The sequence below is a fragment of the Pygocentrus nattereri genome, chromosome 15 (assembly GCF_015220715.1).
Source record: "Pygocentrus nattereri isolate fPygNat1 chromosome 15, fPygNat1.pri, whole genome shotgun sequence".
NCBI lineage: Eukaryota > Metazoa > Chordata > Actinopteri > Characiformes > Serrasalmidae > Pygocentrus > Pygocentrus nattereri.
The window spans coordinates 2748060-2763231 of NC_051225.1; the positions used below are offsets into that span (position 1 = coordinate 2748060).

The 15172-nt window shown below is 42.5% G+C and overlaps 1 protein-coding gene across 2 annotated transcripts in view; it reads left to right on the forward strand.

Annotated features, from left to right (window-relative positions):
- The window catches only part of psmd1 (proteasome 26S subunit, non-ATPase 1), a 79847-nt gene that overhangs the window by 50030 nt on the left and 14645 nt on the right, over positions 1–15172 (forward strand). For both annotated transcript variants that reach the window (XM_017702625.2, XM_017702623.2), the window contains exons 18-19: positions 2072–2188; positions 7096–7198. In XM_017702625.2, the coding sequence (XP_017558114.1) occupies positions 2072–2188; positions 7096–7198 (220 nt within the window). The remainder of the gene's footprint in view (positions 1–2071; positions 2189–7095; positions 7199–15172) is intronic.

Here is a 15172-nt window from a genome sequence, read left to right on the forward strand (position 1 = left end):
TGGACCGCTGCCGGGAAGCTGGCTCCAGCCACAGATTTGCTCTGATGCAGCAGAATCTGGGAGAGCCCTCAGATCAGCACCTTTAACCCATTTCCCCTGAAAACGCTGTAACTTTGTTCGGGCAGGGAAAGCTGCTGCACCTGGCAGGGAGAGCTGCCCTTTCCAGTTTTCACAAGTCCTCATCAGCTTCGCCTCACTGGTTAATCTTGGTGGAATCTCTAATATTGTCTTAAAGTGCAATTCTACATTTTTCAAAAAAGTCAGTCTTTAAAAAGTAAACCAAGGCCCAGTCCCATTTCCCCCCTCACCCCTACCACTTAGCCCTGCCCCTCTGTCTAGGGGTAGGGTGTCCCAGTTTTTGCTGAGATAGAGGGCTAGGGCGAAGTGTTGGGCCTACATGGCCCTTAAAACTGAGGTTTTTCAGAGACTCCAAACGAAGAGATATGAGAGAGAGAAAAACCAGCAAGACTGACCACAAAGTAGTTTGTCATTTCAGTGGATTTTGATCATTTTTCTTCATAACAAGCATAAAAATCACTAATAGTACACTAATGTCTTGGTGGCTAGCTAACTAACTTTCCCATTCCACCTTAAATAGTCCAGCAGTTTTGACACCTGAAGCACCAGAATGTAACTGCTGCACCATTTAAAGGTGGAACGAGAAATTCAGATAATAAGCTGGAGAATCTCTGACTTCAGCTTCATATCACTGAAGAATTAGGGGGGTGATAATAAATAACTGCCCCCCTCTTTGAAGGCGTATGATCCCTAAATGTAACTAAAGCCCAGCAGTGAGGAGCTGAACTTTCCCCTCCTCTGCTGTCCCTGCAGGCGGGCAGGGTCGCCTACAGAGCGGCGCTAGTAGCTGTTAATGAAGTGATGCTCTTTTATTAGAGGGTCTCATTTCAGAGGAAGATCTCAGCCACTGCCCTGTAGCTCAGGAACAAGGGGTTAGAGTGACACTCAAAAACAAGGGGTAGGGGTAAAAAGAGGAAATGTGACTGGGCCCCAAGTCATTCAGAGTCGTATAATATAAAATGATCTATTCTAGAGAAAACGTTCTACTTCAGCTTTGGTCACAATAGTGGTGATAGGACCCTGGACTGTGTTACCAAAACTTCTTCTCTTTTGGTCTTTAGTTCAGATCTGATGGCTCAAGATAAGATTATATGGAATATTACAGAAGCAAATCGGATCTTAATTTAGGAATCTTATCTTACAGCATCTTATCTCCAGTTTGGAAATCTTAACCTACTTGATTGAAGTCGACAATCACCTGTTGTGTCTGTTGCCTAGCAACTGACCATACACACACAGCTGAAACTTAAACACGTAATTAAATTAATCAAGTTAGTACCTGGACAGCCACAGTCACTGATGAAAAGAAAAGGGCCAAACAAAGTTGAAGTGCGATAAGCTGTGAGTTGTGAATGCTGTGAGAACGCCCCCTGCTGTTTATCAGAGCGGCGCCGCACCCAGTTTCAGTCTCCATTTCCCAAACTCTTTAGCCGAGCGCACTAACATTATTCTTCCTAATAAACAGACACCTGTTCAGCTCCGCCTCCTCATTATGATATATTATAGTGATGGTGGTGAATAATCAACATTAACACAGGAAGGTGATCAGAGGGGCGGTGGAGTTCGAGTCGGCAGCATCTGAGATGTTTAAAACGCAGAGTTAGAAGAGAAAAACGTCTCCCAGTGAAAGCCGCGTTTTACAGTAGGAATAAATGGAGCTCATTATGCTGGTACGCTGCCTGACTCAGCCGCCTCAGAACCAGAGAAACGGGCCTTAAACAGAAGTCAGGACCCTGTTGGGGTTCATCCTGAAGTTAGGACAGGATTTAAGAGGTTTGGTCTAGTGAGGATGTTTGTTTGAGCCTTCAATACGTCGGCAGGATCAAATCTTGCGGGAGCGGCATTGAAAAAGCAGCAGTCCTCATGCAGTTGGTTAGAAAATAAAGCACGAGAACAACTGTAGACATATTAATGACCAAAATGTTACAAAAATTAATTAATGTGTATTTTTGCACGATTATTGTTGACTTCCAAAATGTCCCTGTTTGAACAGGAAGCCATAAACCTGTTGGAGCCCATGACCAACGACCCGGTGAACTACGTCAGGCAGGGAGCCCTCATCGCCTCAGCCCTCATCATGATCCAGCAGTCAGAGGTCACCTGCCCAAAGGTAAGAGTATGAAATATAACTGACCGTGAAGTGTCTCTGGGCCAGATATGTAGAAATGGAGAAATACCCAGGTATCTGCCCAGTTCACACATTACTGCATCCCTTATTAAACGTTTTAAAAGCTTCTATTTGCGATGCCAACATGCGTTCTCTGCCACAATGGCAGAAGCAGCACAACGGCACAGTAACTTTTGCTGCTGCTTGGCGACATGGGTTCATTTTTCGTCCATAAGACGAAAACAGTTACATTTACTGTCCTGCTAAAAAAAAAAATTTAAAATCATATGTTCATATTACTAAGTTGATTTTTTTTGCTCTAATGTGACTCAGATGTTTTCAAATCCAACCTGAGCCACTTTCATATGTGGTCCTACATCAGATACGTATCCGATTCGTGGCCATGGGGCCTTAATGTGACGCTCAGATCGGAATTCATGAGCTTTTTTTCCCACTGCGCTTGTGCCGTCATTCAGCGTTACCATGGCAACAGCGCCGAACAGACGTTAACGCCTGTAAACGGTGGAAAAGCAGCTCGTCTCACCTGTTCCTCCTCCGTCTGGCTCTAATAATGAAGCTGAGAGCTGATCAGAGTTAATGATCTTCTCAGAGAAGCTCGTTCTGCTCGTTAGTTTGTGCTGATGATGCAGTGATTCAGTCACGTGACGTTACTGAGTAGGAGGAGCTCATGAGGGTCAGTTCAGGCCGGTTCATCACATTAATGACCGATTAGAGTCTCTTACCTAAACGAGTGTGAACTGTCGTGTCAGAGAGGATTTGAGCAAAAAAAAATCAGATTTGAAAAATGAGACTTGTAATGTGAACGTAGCAATAGAATCCATTAAAGTTTATTGAGTCTGCTGGTTCCTGGTGGTTTTAGTAGTCTCTGATGGTATTCTGATGGGTTGATATCACAGTGTAAAGGATTCTGATCATTTAATCCGATGTTTTAGGATAGATTCCAGATACATTTGATCGTTTCCTGATGGCCTCCAACGGCAGCCATCAAGCCAGTTCAGCAAGACCATCAGGTTTTATTCCTGATTCCAGGTTTTATTCCTGATTCTAGGTTTTATTCCTGATTCCAGGTTTTATTCCCATCGTACTGTTCAGTGCCCACAGCGTCGTCTGCTTGGTGCTTTTCTACGTTGTCACAACGCTGAAATGTAATTCCTCAGAAAGTTGTGACAACGTTGCCCGACAGCTTTTTAGAAAGTTGTGAATTTGACGAGACGGCAAAAGTAATCGGTACTATGTTGACTGTCTGCGGTCACAACCTCCTAGAATCCTTTGTTTTATTGTAATCAATATTACAAATTTTGATAACCAGTTCTGATTGTCTTCATTTTGGCTTTCATGAGTTTCAGCAGCCTTTTTGTTTTTTTTTTGTTTTTTTTTTTTCTGCAAATAAACCCGACATTTGTCTTATCGTCGAGATTTTACTGTGAACGTTTCCATATTTAATTACCTTATTTTGAGTATGACACCATTAATATGAATTCAGTGTTACTCTTTTTGCCCAATAGTTCATGTTTTGCTGTTTTTCCTCATAAAACCGACAAAAGCACTGTGGTGGCAGAGCAGCACTGTGGTGGCAGAGCAGCACTGTGGTGGCAGAGCAGCACTGACGTCATCAATAGGCGTGTCTGCAGACCCTTTTCTCCTTTTTTTTTTTTTTTTTTTTTTTTTCCTTTAAGAATTTTGAAGTGGCCCAGAATTTGTTCTAAACCTGAGCTTCAGATGTTTTGAGGCCCGTGTTACTGATTTTATGAAACCAGGAGAACCCACATTTTCCATAAACGTTCATGGTCACGTGTGGTTTTGTGGTTTCTAGCTGCAGCTGAATCTGTCTGCTGAAATCTCTCTCTCTCTCTCTCTCTCTCTCTCTCTCGCTCTCGCTCTCTCGCTCTCGCTCTCTCTCTCTGTCTGTCTCTCTCTCTCTCTCTCTCTCTCTCTCTCGCTCTCTCGCTCTCTCGCTCTCTCTCTCACTCTCTCGCTCTCTCGCTCTCGCTCTCTCGCTCTCTCTCTCTGTCTGTCTCTCTGTCTGTCTCTCTCGCTCTCTCTCGCTCTTACATCTATTATTGATTAAGTTATTCAGACTCTGTTTTATGCTGGCAAGTGCAATGAAAGCCCTCAGATCTGACAGCTAGAAGTTGAGGAAGAGTATTAGTCCTTTGATTTGCTTCTGAAATTAACCTTCTTCAGTTTCACTAGAACAGTATGAACTACTTGCAGACGCAGGTTTGATACATGAAATGATTCAGAAACACAAAAGGCCTCGGTGTTGTGCTGCATGGTTTACTGCGTCCTGATCCGTTGGGGGGTTTTTGTTCTACAGTTTTAATCCAATCTTAATATTGAGTATTGGCTGATTCAGAACGTTTACTTCTGAAAACAACCTCTCTGTGTCTATTTTAAGGCATATCTAAGATAACGGTGTAACGAAAATGCCAAAAAGAAACGGTACAGTAAACCTGGTTTGACTCCAGTCTCAGTCTTGGATTGGCTCCAACGTTCCCAATATTTACCCTTAGAAGAGTGCAGTTTAGTGAGCTGTGCTTGACTGCGGTGAGTCCATCTACTTCTGCTTTGTAGATGTTTCAGATATGCCTCTCAGTCATGAAATTTTAGCTGAGGATTAATTGTAATGTATAAAACTGATAGTCCCGGTCCTAAAATCTGATTGGCTGATTGAGCCTTATTGCTAAAATCCGATTTTTTGCTCAAATCCGATCTCTGACTCAGTGGTTCACACTCGTTTAGGTCAGTAACTCTAATCTGTCATTAATGTGGTGAACCGGCTCCTAAAATGACCCTCATGAGCTCCTCCTACTCCGTAACGTCACGTGACTGAATCACTGCATCATCAGCACAAACTAACGAGCTGAACGAGCTTCGCTGAGAAGATCATTAACTCTGATCAGCTCTCAGCTTCATTATTAGAGCCAGACGGAGGAGAAGAAGGGGAGATGAGCTGCTTTTTACCGTTTACAGGTGAACACTGAATGACGGCTCACACTTAGTGGTGAAAAGGCTCATGAATTCCAATTTGAGCGTCACATTAAGGTCACATAGCCACGAATCGGATACGTATCCGATCTAGGACCACATATGAAAGCGGCTCAGGTCGGATCTGAAAAGATCAGATTTGTGTCCACACAGCCCTGAAAACACCAGATCTGACTCACATCAGGGCAAAATAATCAGATCTGTGCCACTTCAGCCTGGTAATGTGAGCATAGTCTGAAGAATGATTTCCCAGATAAAGGAAACCAAAGTCAAAGGGTACAGAGAGCCTGATGGACAGCTTTCCAATACCCAGACAGAACTGTACATTCCCAAAAGATGTGGAAAGTATTTGCATTGGCTGAATTACACGTTCTCCAGCAGCTGGATCCTGAACCTTGTTATCGTTTCTGCACAGGTGTAATAAAGAATCAAAGGACATTTTTTCCAGCAAAATTCCCTCCAGGTTCAGGAACTTCTTGCCCGCTGAAGCGGACACATTTTCCCCCGTTTGTCCTCTGAGAGATCTTTTCCTCTCCTCCTCTCACTTTTCTTTAATAGAAATGTTTGTTTTTCTAAACCCTGTTACGTCTTAATGAATGTTTACTGCTTTCCATTATTCACCTCACTCACCTAAATGATCTTTCTTTGCAGCATAGAATGACTGCGGAACAACACCTGTGGAAAACGATTGCAGTCAGTTTAAATAATTGCGATCATCTCAAATAATTGCGTTTAGGCAATCATGTAATAGCTGCGATAGGCCTGGAGCCAGAGGACGATAATTTAAATAAGTGGGTTGACAAAATTAAAACAGACCGTCTTTGCGCTCCTGTTGCCATATTAGCACTCCAGGTGATGCATATTCATTCGAGACGGGATGCAGGATATTTCAGCAGCCTGAAGTGGCATTCGTGGATCACTCCTTTGCATTTTCTTCCCATTTTATAGCATATTTATCATAAGGATGCTGCAGATTTTATAGAGGTTTGAAAATAGTCCCTGTATTTGACTTTTTATGGAGCGTTTAAGGGACGGAAATCTAATCTAAAGCGTGCAATTCCTACAAATCTGTGATCCGTAGTAATTCACTGTTTGTGGTCAAGCACAGGAAATTTCGAGGCTTGACAAAGTTCAATGACGACTTGCAAAAGTGTTATAATGCATCGTTCTCTTGGAAATGATCTGTTCTATATAGAACCATGAATGCTCAAAGAACCCTTTGCATGATTAAAGTGTTCTGTGCCTGGTGAGCGTTCTTCAACTGCTTCTATATACCACCAGAAAGGGTTCTTCTGTTGTTGCAGGCTGGACATCATGATAATGGACCGACCCTGTTTTAGCACTATATCGAACCCATGTAGAACCCTCTAAAGCGCATTCTCTGTCAATCTGAAGAACCATTTAATGGGGGGGGGGGGGGACCTTTACCATGCAATGGGTTCTTTGTGTGTTCATGGTTCTATGTAGAACTCTGTTCTTTAATAAAGAACCCCTGAAGACAGGGACAGGTAGCTGCAAAAAAAAAGTTTGACCGCCAAAAATAATTATTTAAATAAATGTAAATTAATAAATGTGGGCGTGGCCAAATGTTGGAGATGAAATCGTCCAATTAGAACTGAAATATTTCCATATTGATCCTTATTAATAAACATTCTCAGTAGATTGAGCCATTTAAACCTAACTGACCTATGCTTGGTCCATGTGCAAATGCATTCTTTCATAGCAACTGTTGCCAGGTTGGACAAGCTTTGCAGAACTGAAACTAAGGGATTTGTCACAATACATATTGTTCATATTGGACTGCTACAGCATTACAGTTGGTGTTGGTCACAAGTTTGGAATCAATCTATGGCACCATAATGTTACTGTTACTCACTGACCACTGTTCAATCTCTCTGTAGGTCAACCAGTTCAGACAGCTGTATGCCAAGGTGATCAACGATAAACATGATGACGTGATGGCCAAGTTTGGAGCCATCCTGGCTCAGGGCATCTTGGACGCAGGTTAGTACTGCAGTAGCCTGACTCCCCCACACAAACACCCCACCCCACCCTGCCCTAGTCAGCCACGCCAGCTGCTTGTCTAACATCTAAACTGACGCTGTTGTTGTGCTGCTGACACCACTTTTTAAAAACGCCGCACATTCACGTGAGAAAATAATGAAGAATCAACAAACAAGGAATGTATATATTTTTTTCTTTATTTCAGCTGGAAAGGCAAACCTGTACACCTCGTTCTCTTCTATATATAGCTACGTTCACATTACACCCTCATTTCTCAACATTAATATTGATCTGGCAAAAAATGACAAAACTGAGCTAAACCTGATATTGCGACAGTTTTATGGCTCTGTCTGTAACTCAAAAGGCATCGTGTCAGAGATCGGATTCGAGCAAAAAAATTGGATTCGAGCGATGAGGCTTGTATTGTGAACGTAGTTATAATGATGCATAACAGTGTTGATGGGAGCCGTGTGACTCTGTTGTTAGAACATTCAAATACGTTTGACATTATTATGACAATTTTGTTCCAGGCCATAACAATGTACCAGCGTACCAGCAGGACAATTTAAAATATAAAATATCAGCCCGTTACTCTTGTTATGAGGGGCAAAAATGTTGAATATGGGGACATTTTTTCCCTTTTTCTCTGATGCTGGAATCCTTTTTCACACTAACCTGAGAACAGTGACCCCTTCTTTCGTGGTAGCTGGGGTCGGCCACTCGTGGAGGCTCACTAGCAGCGCTGACTTGTGTTTGATGCGCGCTCCCCCTTCCTCGAATTCCATTACGGTGTTGCTTTGTGTCCAGGTGATGTGGTCACCTTCAACACTATTTGTGACGGGCAGTGCTTTCCAAAGCTGCTGCTGTCTGAACCAGATCAATATTCATGTGTATTAGTGCCCTTCTGATCTTACTCGAACAACCATGTGGCTCGGTCTCCAGCAGGCCTGGGCTTGCTTTGCGTTCCTTGGTGTTTGTGTTCCTGAAGCACCATGCGTGAAGGAGATCTGAGGGCACTGCATAGCGTCACCCCAGAAGCTTTGACAAACGTGCACCGTAGAATGTAGAATGCATGTGTATTGCAAGCACTTGCATGCTCCCTCATATTTCTTGCTCTCCAGTGTTTGTGCTGAATTTTTCCTATTGGAGTTTTGATCCCCAGAAGGCTGAAAAGAGCCCACTACTGGCTAATGCATGGGGCAATATGCTGCCGGTAAATTGCAGACTAAATTAAACGATTGTTTGGTTCTTCTGCTTGATTTCTTGATTTTATTTTATTTATAACAGCACACACAAAGTGTTTGGATGAGCAACTATAAAATACATGTACATGTTTTCATAGAAAACTCAATGTCCTAATAAAATATGATTCTTACAGCCTATAAACATAACAGATGTCACATTTCTACTATAGGCCCAAAAGTGATGTTAAATCACAGCTCACCAGGCCATTTTAACACCTTTTCTGTCATTGTTTTCTGATTTACCAAATTTTGTGTTAAAATAACCCAAAATGTGTGATTTATATATGGGCAAAAAAATATTTCAACACATTTTGTGTTTAAAATGCAAAAAAACTTTGTCTCTAACTGAACACGCTCGTGTCTGGCTAGAGACAGAATGTGTAGTTTAACACATCTGTTTTAAGAGTGGAGGAATGCGTTTATGCTTGCAGTCAATATTTATATGAAGTACAGAGCGTGAAACTATACCACACATCTCACGTAAGAACCCAGCTTTGTTTAGCAACCAGTTAGACAGACAGCTGACAGGCTGCTTCTGTAGTTTTTGCACAAAATAGAAGAATTTACTGAAACATTTCCTTAAAAATGTGAAGCACAAAGTAAAGCGCATTGCATTCTTTAAGAGAAAAGTCTGGGCCTATGCTACACGATTTTTTGTCCAATTTTAAGCCCAATTTTCAGGTCGGGAGCTCAATCAGAATCGAATCACTGCGTGGATTTTTGGGGCAGTCGTGGGCTGGAGGTCAGGGAACCAGCCTTGTGATCAGAAGGTCGCCGGTTCGATCTCCTGAGCTGACAGAACATCACTGAGGTGTCCTTGAGCAAGACACCTAACCCCCAACTGCTCCCCGGATGCTGTGGATAGGGCTGCCCACCACTCCGGGCAAGTCTGCTCACTGCCCCCTAGTGTGTGTGCTCACTAGTGTGTATGTGGTGTTTCACTGCACGGATGGGTTAAATGCGGAGGTGGAGTTTCCCCATTGTGGGACTAATTCCCCCGTTGTCGTCTAGCGTGAGCGTCACCACAAAAACACAAGACATTTTGTGACCGGCTGGTGTTAAGTTTGTGATTCTATCCGTTTTAGAAATCTACTCAAAGTTTTAAAAGTTGTGTAGTGAACGTGCAGCTTGAAATGCTTATCACTGGTTTCTAGTACTTTTAACTAGTTAAAATAGCGACATCCAGCACATGCATGTCTGAATGTCTCGCGTCAGAAAATTGCAACATCAAAAAAAAAAGCCAAAATAACGAAACCTGAATTACAATTAGCCAGGATTGAAATCTGAGATGGCAAATATTAAATATTTGCTAAATTTGATGTCTCAAGTATTTAAATATGAAAAAGCTGTTTAAATATCCAACGCGCTTAGCACTTTAATGAACCCAGGCACTTTTGTGTCGAAACGAGTGTTTGTTGTGGTTGGTTAGTGTAGTGGGTAACACATCTGCCTTCTACACTGTAGACTGAGGTTCAATCCACCCTACACTACACCAATAAGAGTCCTTGGGCAAGACTCCTAACACCACCTTCACCTACCTGTGTATATATGACCAAACTAAGTCGCTCTGGATAAGAGCGTCAGCCAAATGTCATAAATGTAATGTAATGTTTGCAGACCCGAAGTCGAGCTCGTCTCCAGTATCACACAGCTGCCAGAATTGGCACAGCTGCACGACTCGGTTCCTAACCCTGATATAAGGTGACGGTGTGGATTTAACTCCAGGTCCAGTCCAGATACGTTTCCTACTGCTCTGGACTGCTGTCTAGTTAGCCTGTTCTCAGTTGTATTTACTGCAGAGAGTGAATGAGAGTTTACTAACTATCCAAAGCTGTAGGAAACTCATTCAGATGGATTTATTCTGAACTCTTTACACTGGCCCTCCTACCGTGGCAGCCTAGCATATCATCGCTGTCGGAGAAAAACTTTACAGGAGAAGGAAAAATCGCTCTTAACGTTCAGTATAAATGAATGCAACAAGGTTTTATTGACATTTTGCTCCACATATCGGTCCAGTATTTAGGCTGTTTTGACGGTGTAAAAAGCTGCGGAGCCTCTAACGGGCCGTGGTTTTAAATAAAATAAAATACAAAAATTTAATGACATTGCGTAACCTGACAAAGTCTATCCTCGTCAGACAGCAAGCAAACGAAGGAACAGAGGTGCCCAACGACATTGCCTACGTTAGAGCTCCGCTTTCATCATAGCTAGCTTCGCCAGTCTGAGCTGAGTTTATTCTGCAGCCGTTCTCTGCCGTGTCTGTAAATGTAGCTTTTACTGTGCGAGGACAGTCGATCTCGGTCTCAGTTTGAGTCACTAACAGCATAATCATGTTTGATTTTGAGAAGCGACACCATGTCTTTGCTTCAGTCCAAGATCAATGTAATATTCAGCGAGCTGCTCCATCTCTGAGCTTAAGCAAAGCACAGCTTTCGCAAGTGAACGCAGACGGTTTGCATCGTAATGCAAAGCAATTAAGAGGGAATGCAATTAAGAAACAAAAAGAAGAACAAAAACTGGAGATGGAGTGTTGTTGCAGTGTTGTCCTTATTCAGTGATTGTTTGCATTAACAGGATTATCCTGGCATAAATCCTGTAATTTCGTGCCGCAAGTCTGCGCCACAGAGCTGAGGTCCTTCACACCTGCATGCTCGTAAGGCAGAGAGATAAGATCTTTATGTTCGATCAGTAAGATAGCAGCGTGTCCTACGCCTGCCACAACAGACAAACATCACCCCCCCCCCCCCCCCACACACACACCTACACATTAGTATGAACAGAGTGTGTTGACCTTCAAAGTAAAGCAAGTCTTCTCCTTTCCCATAATTCCCTCTCTGCTCTCCGTAAACGCTCCTCTCCAGGTAGTAGTGAAATATACATGAACCTTATGAATTCTTCAGTGTGTCACAGAGAGCATGTTTGCTTTTTCCTCTCTGTAATTGTGTTTAATGTCAAATGCGGATGGCGTTTAGTCTCAGTCTAATGACCTCTGTTCCAGATGGAGCTTCGTGCTCTCATTAAGGGGGATTTAGCGGCACCAGGCCATGTGTGCCAAACATCTGATCTATATACGTGAGCCCCAGTGCTGCACAGTAAGCCTTCGTGATGCAAACTAGGCTTTGCTTTGTGTCTGTTGCCTTGAAAAATGCACAAGTATCCCAACTCCAGCTGTAGACTTAGTTTTGTGCCTACGTTGTTTGATGCAGACCAGTCCAAGCTCTTTAGCTTAGTACTTCACCAGTTAAACTTTAATGCATGCATTAAAACGTTAAATATGATCTGATTATTGGCTCTGGTGTGAAAGGAACGGATTGCTGGTATCCCCACCAAATTTCTGACCAATCAGCAAACACATACCTCTGGTGCACTTTAGCCGTTGCAGTGGGAAACAAGTGTAACCAAATGGCAAAGATGGTGTCACAAAAACCCAACTCTGATTTGGATTTTGGAAAACAAACTAGGGGTGTAAACAGACTAAGAGCCTTCTCGGTGTGGCTGTTCATCATATGGCTCTTTTACTGCCCTGTCGTGGCTCCACAGCTGAATTAGATTAGTAGGTAATAATAAAATAATCCTAAAAATAAAATGAAGCTCTGCTGACCGTTCAACGCCGTTTTAACAGTAAATGGTCTTAAACGCTGGAGTTAATGTATAACTGCTGATTCAGCCTTTAACCCTGAAGATCAGCGCAGACGGCTGGTCACCATAGCAACACAGACAAGTGTCTTGCTTAGCTAGTAGCTACGAAACGGCAAAGACGGCTGGACCCCAGCTGGTTTCCTGATGGGATTCATTTGCAGCGAGAAAATATCAGACACTAAAAACACTAGAACTTCTCGTTCTAATTCTCCCGTTCCGCCTTAAATGGTGCAGTATTTACGTTCTGGTGCCTTATGATGAGGTTTAAGGTGGAACAGGAAAATTCAAACAAGAAGCTGGCCAGTGAGAAGCGACATCGGCCTCATTAAAGTTGGAGCGTAGAGACACATTTTACAAGATGCTGTTCTACTTTTGTGGAGGTTTCCTGCCAGAGATGCGAGAAAAGCAGCAATAGCTGAGCTACAGCTTAAAGCAGAGCGAAGTAAGTTTGCATCAGCACATACCGAGACGTATTTACAGCCAAGACGGTAATACATAAAACGTGGCTCCCAAGGTGGTTTGATTTTTTTTTTTTTTTTTTTTTTTTGGTGAAGGGCCAGAATGGCTTTTCTTAACATTTGGGTTGCCGACGCCTGACTTGGTGAAATACCTGAACTGGAAGAATTGATTACTTGGAATTTTCCCTTTCCAAAGTGACGTGACAAACAGCAACTCGGTCAGGTTGCTTATAATCCATCTGTACGATTTCCTCAGAGAACACGTGGCAAGTAGGAAACGCCAGTCATCTCATGCCAGGCAACTCAAAAATGACGTTACTCTTCATTAGCGAGGAGCTGGAAAGGAGCCAAACTGAAAAGCACATCTTCGTTCCAGTTTTCTGACGTTGCTTGATCACCTTACTTAGAAATGATTAGCCGGAAGTGCTGAGTCATATGTAATCCACCTTCAGCAGTCCAGTGCAGAGGTCTTCAGCTCCCGTTTCCAGGCCTGCCTTTTATAATCACTGCAAGTTGATGTAACTGATTAAGCACTGGGTGCTGGGATTTGGTTATTGAAAGCAGTTTAAATCAAAGTGCCATCAACTAGTCAAATTAAATGCTAAATAAGTGTCAGTATAGGTCTTTATATTTCATTTACCTTTCAGAATAAACGCTAAATTTGTGTAACCACGTCATAATATATTACATCAATTACAAACTAAGTGCTAAATAATCATCTTTACATATATAATTTGTTATATATGTATGTATATATTTCATATTATATCCATATTCATGATTCCATTTTATGACTAATTTCTTCAGTACCACCGAATGTTGAAACATTTCAGTACCCTCAGTGAGCCACTCAGTATGCTTATTACAAAGCCTAGAACAGTGCCTTATTTACATGCCATAAGAATATGCATATTTTTATTAACATAAGCAGTTTGATAAATAACACGTTATCACATCAAAATATAATCTCTCCAAATTCTGCGATTGCTGTGATGACGTGAAATTTCTTGATAGTTCTTTCATGAACTGTTCAAGTTAGAAAAAGGCTTAAAGTAGAATTAATGGTTAAAGACGATGTACAGAAGAGTGCATGTATGTAATGTGTAATTTTTGTGGTAAAAGTGGACATTTTTAAAGACGCCAATTGTCCATATGTTAATTACTATATTTCTGTTGATGCTAATAAATTTGAAACAACACCAGCAAAATAACTGCATATCAGGAGCTTCATGAAATGGGTTTCCATGGTCAAGTAGCTGTACTCAAGCCTAAGATAACTGTGCAGTGCAAAGTGTCGGATGGAGTGGTGTAAAGCACCGCCACTGGGCTGGAGCGGTGGAAACGTATTCTGTGGAGTGATGAATCAGCTTCTCCATCTGTCAGTCTGATGGACGAGTCTGGGTTTGGCTAATGCCAGGAGAACGTTACCTGCCTGACTGAGCTGTGCAGCTGTAAAGTTTGGTGGAGGAGGGATGATGATGATATGGTGGTGTTTTTCCAGGGGTTGGTCTAGAACCCTTAGTTCCAGTGAAGGGAATTTTAATGCTTCAGCAGAACAAGACTCTTTGGACAATTGTATGCTTCTAGTTTATTATTATTATTATTATTATTGTTTATTACGAAAGTACAAAAATTATTGATAAGATTAGTGATTCCCCCTTTCTTGTTGTAGCTGGTTTTATAAGTTCTTTGGTCTGAAGTTTTGAACACTGTCCCAAGATCACATTTGTTACTCATAAGAAGCTTTCAAGACCCATTACAGCCACACTCCCAGTTAAATTACTTTAAAATCTGGCCCTGAATTCTCTCCAGCGGAAACACTCAGCTGATTTATAATCTGGCGTCAGAGTTGCTCTATTGTCTGTGCCGACTGGTCTTTGATTTAAGAAAGATTGATTAACTGAAGATCTCCTCCCCTCCTCTCTTTGTACGTTGAAATTGATAATTAACAGATCCACGCCTCTTTCCTTCCCTCGTTCTTTCTGTCCCTGACAAGGGAGGGAGGCTCTTTCTGTTATTTTGCCCCCTTCCCCAGAGCTTCAGCCTTGACCTTCAGATTGTCCCTCATTAACAGCCCAGTTCAGTATCAGCTCCTCGGCGCTGAACCCAGACAGGAAAAGACGCAGGAAAGCAGCCTGATAACGCCACTCCATTGTTCTAATAAACCCCCTCATATCTGCTACTGATGAGCAGTAGTAACGTCTGATGGACACAAATGTTAGTTACGTGCACACGGACACACACACACACACACACACACACAGGCTCAGACCCACACACTCTCTCACACACACACACACACACACAGGCACGAACACACACCTATAGACTCACTCAGACACACACACAGGCACACACACACACACAGGCACGAACACACACACATATAGACTCACTTAGACAGACACAAACACACTCTCTCACACACGCACACAGATACACAGGCACGAACACACACCTATAGACTCACTCAGACACACACACAGGCACACACACACACACAGGCACGAACACACACACATATAGACTCACTTAGACAGACACACACACTCTCTCACACACGCACACAGATACACAGGCACGAACACACACATATAGACTCACTCAGACACACACACTCTCTCACACACACT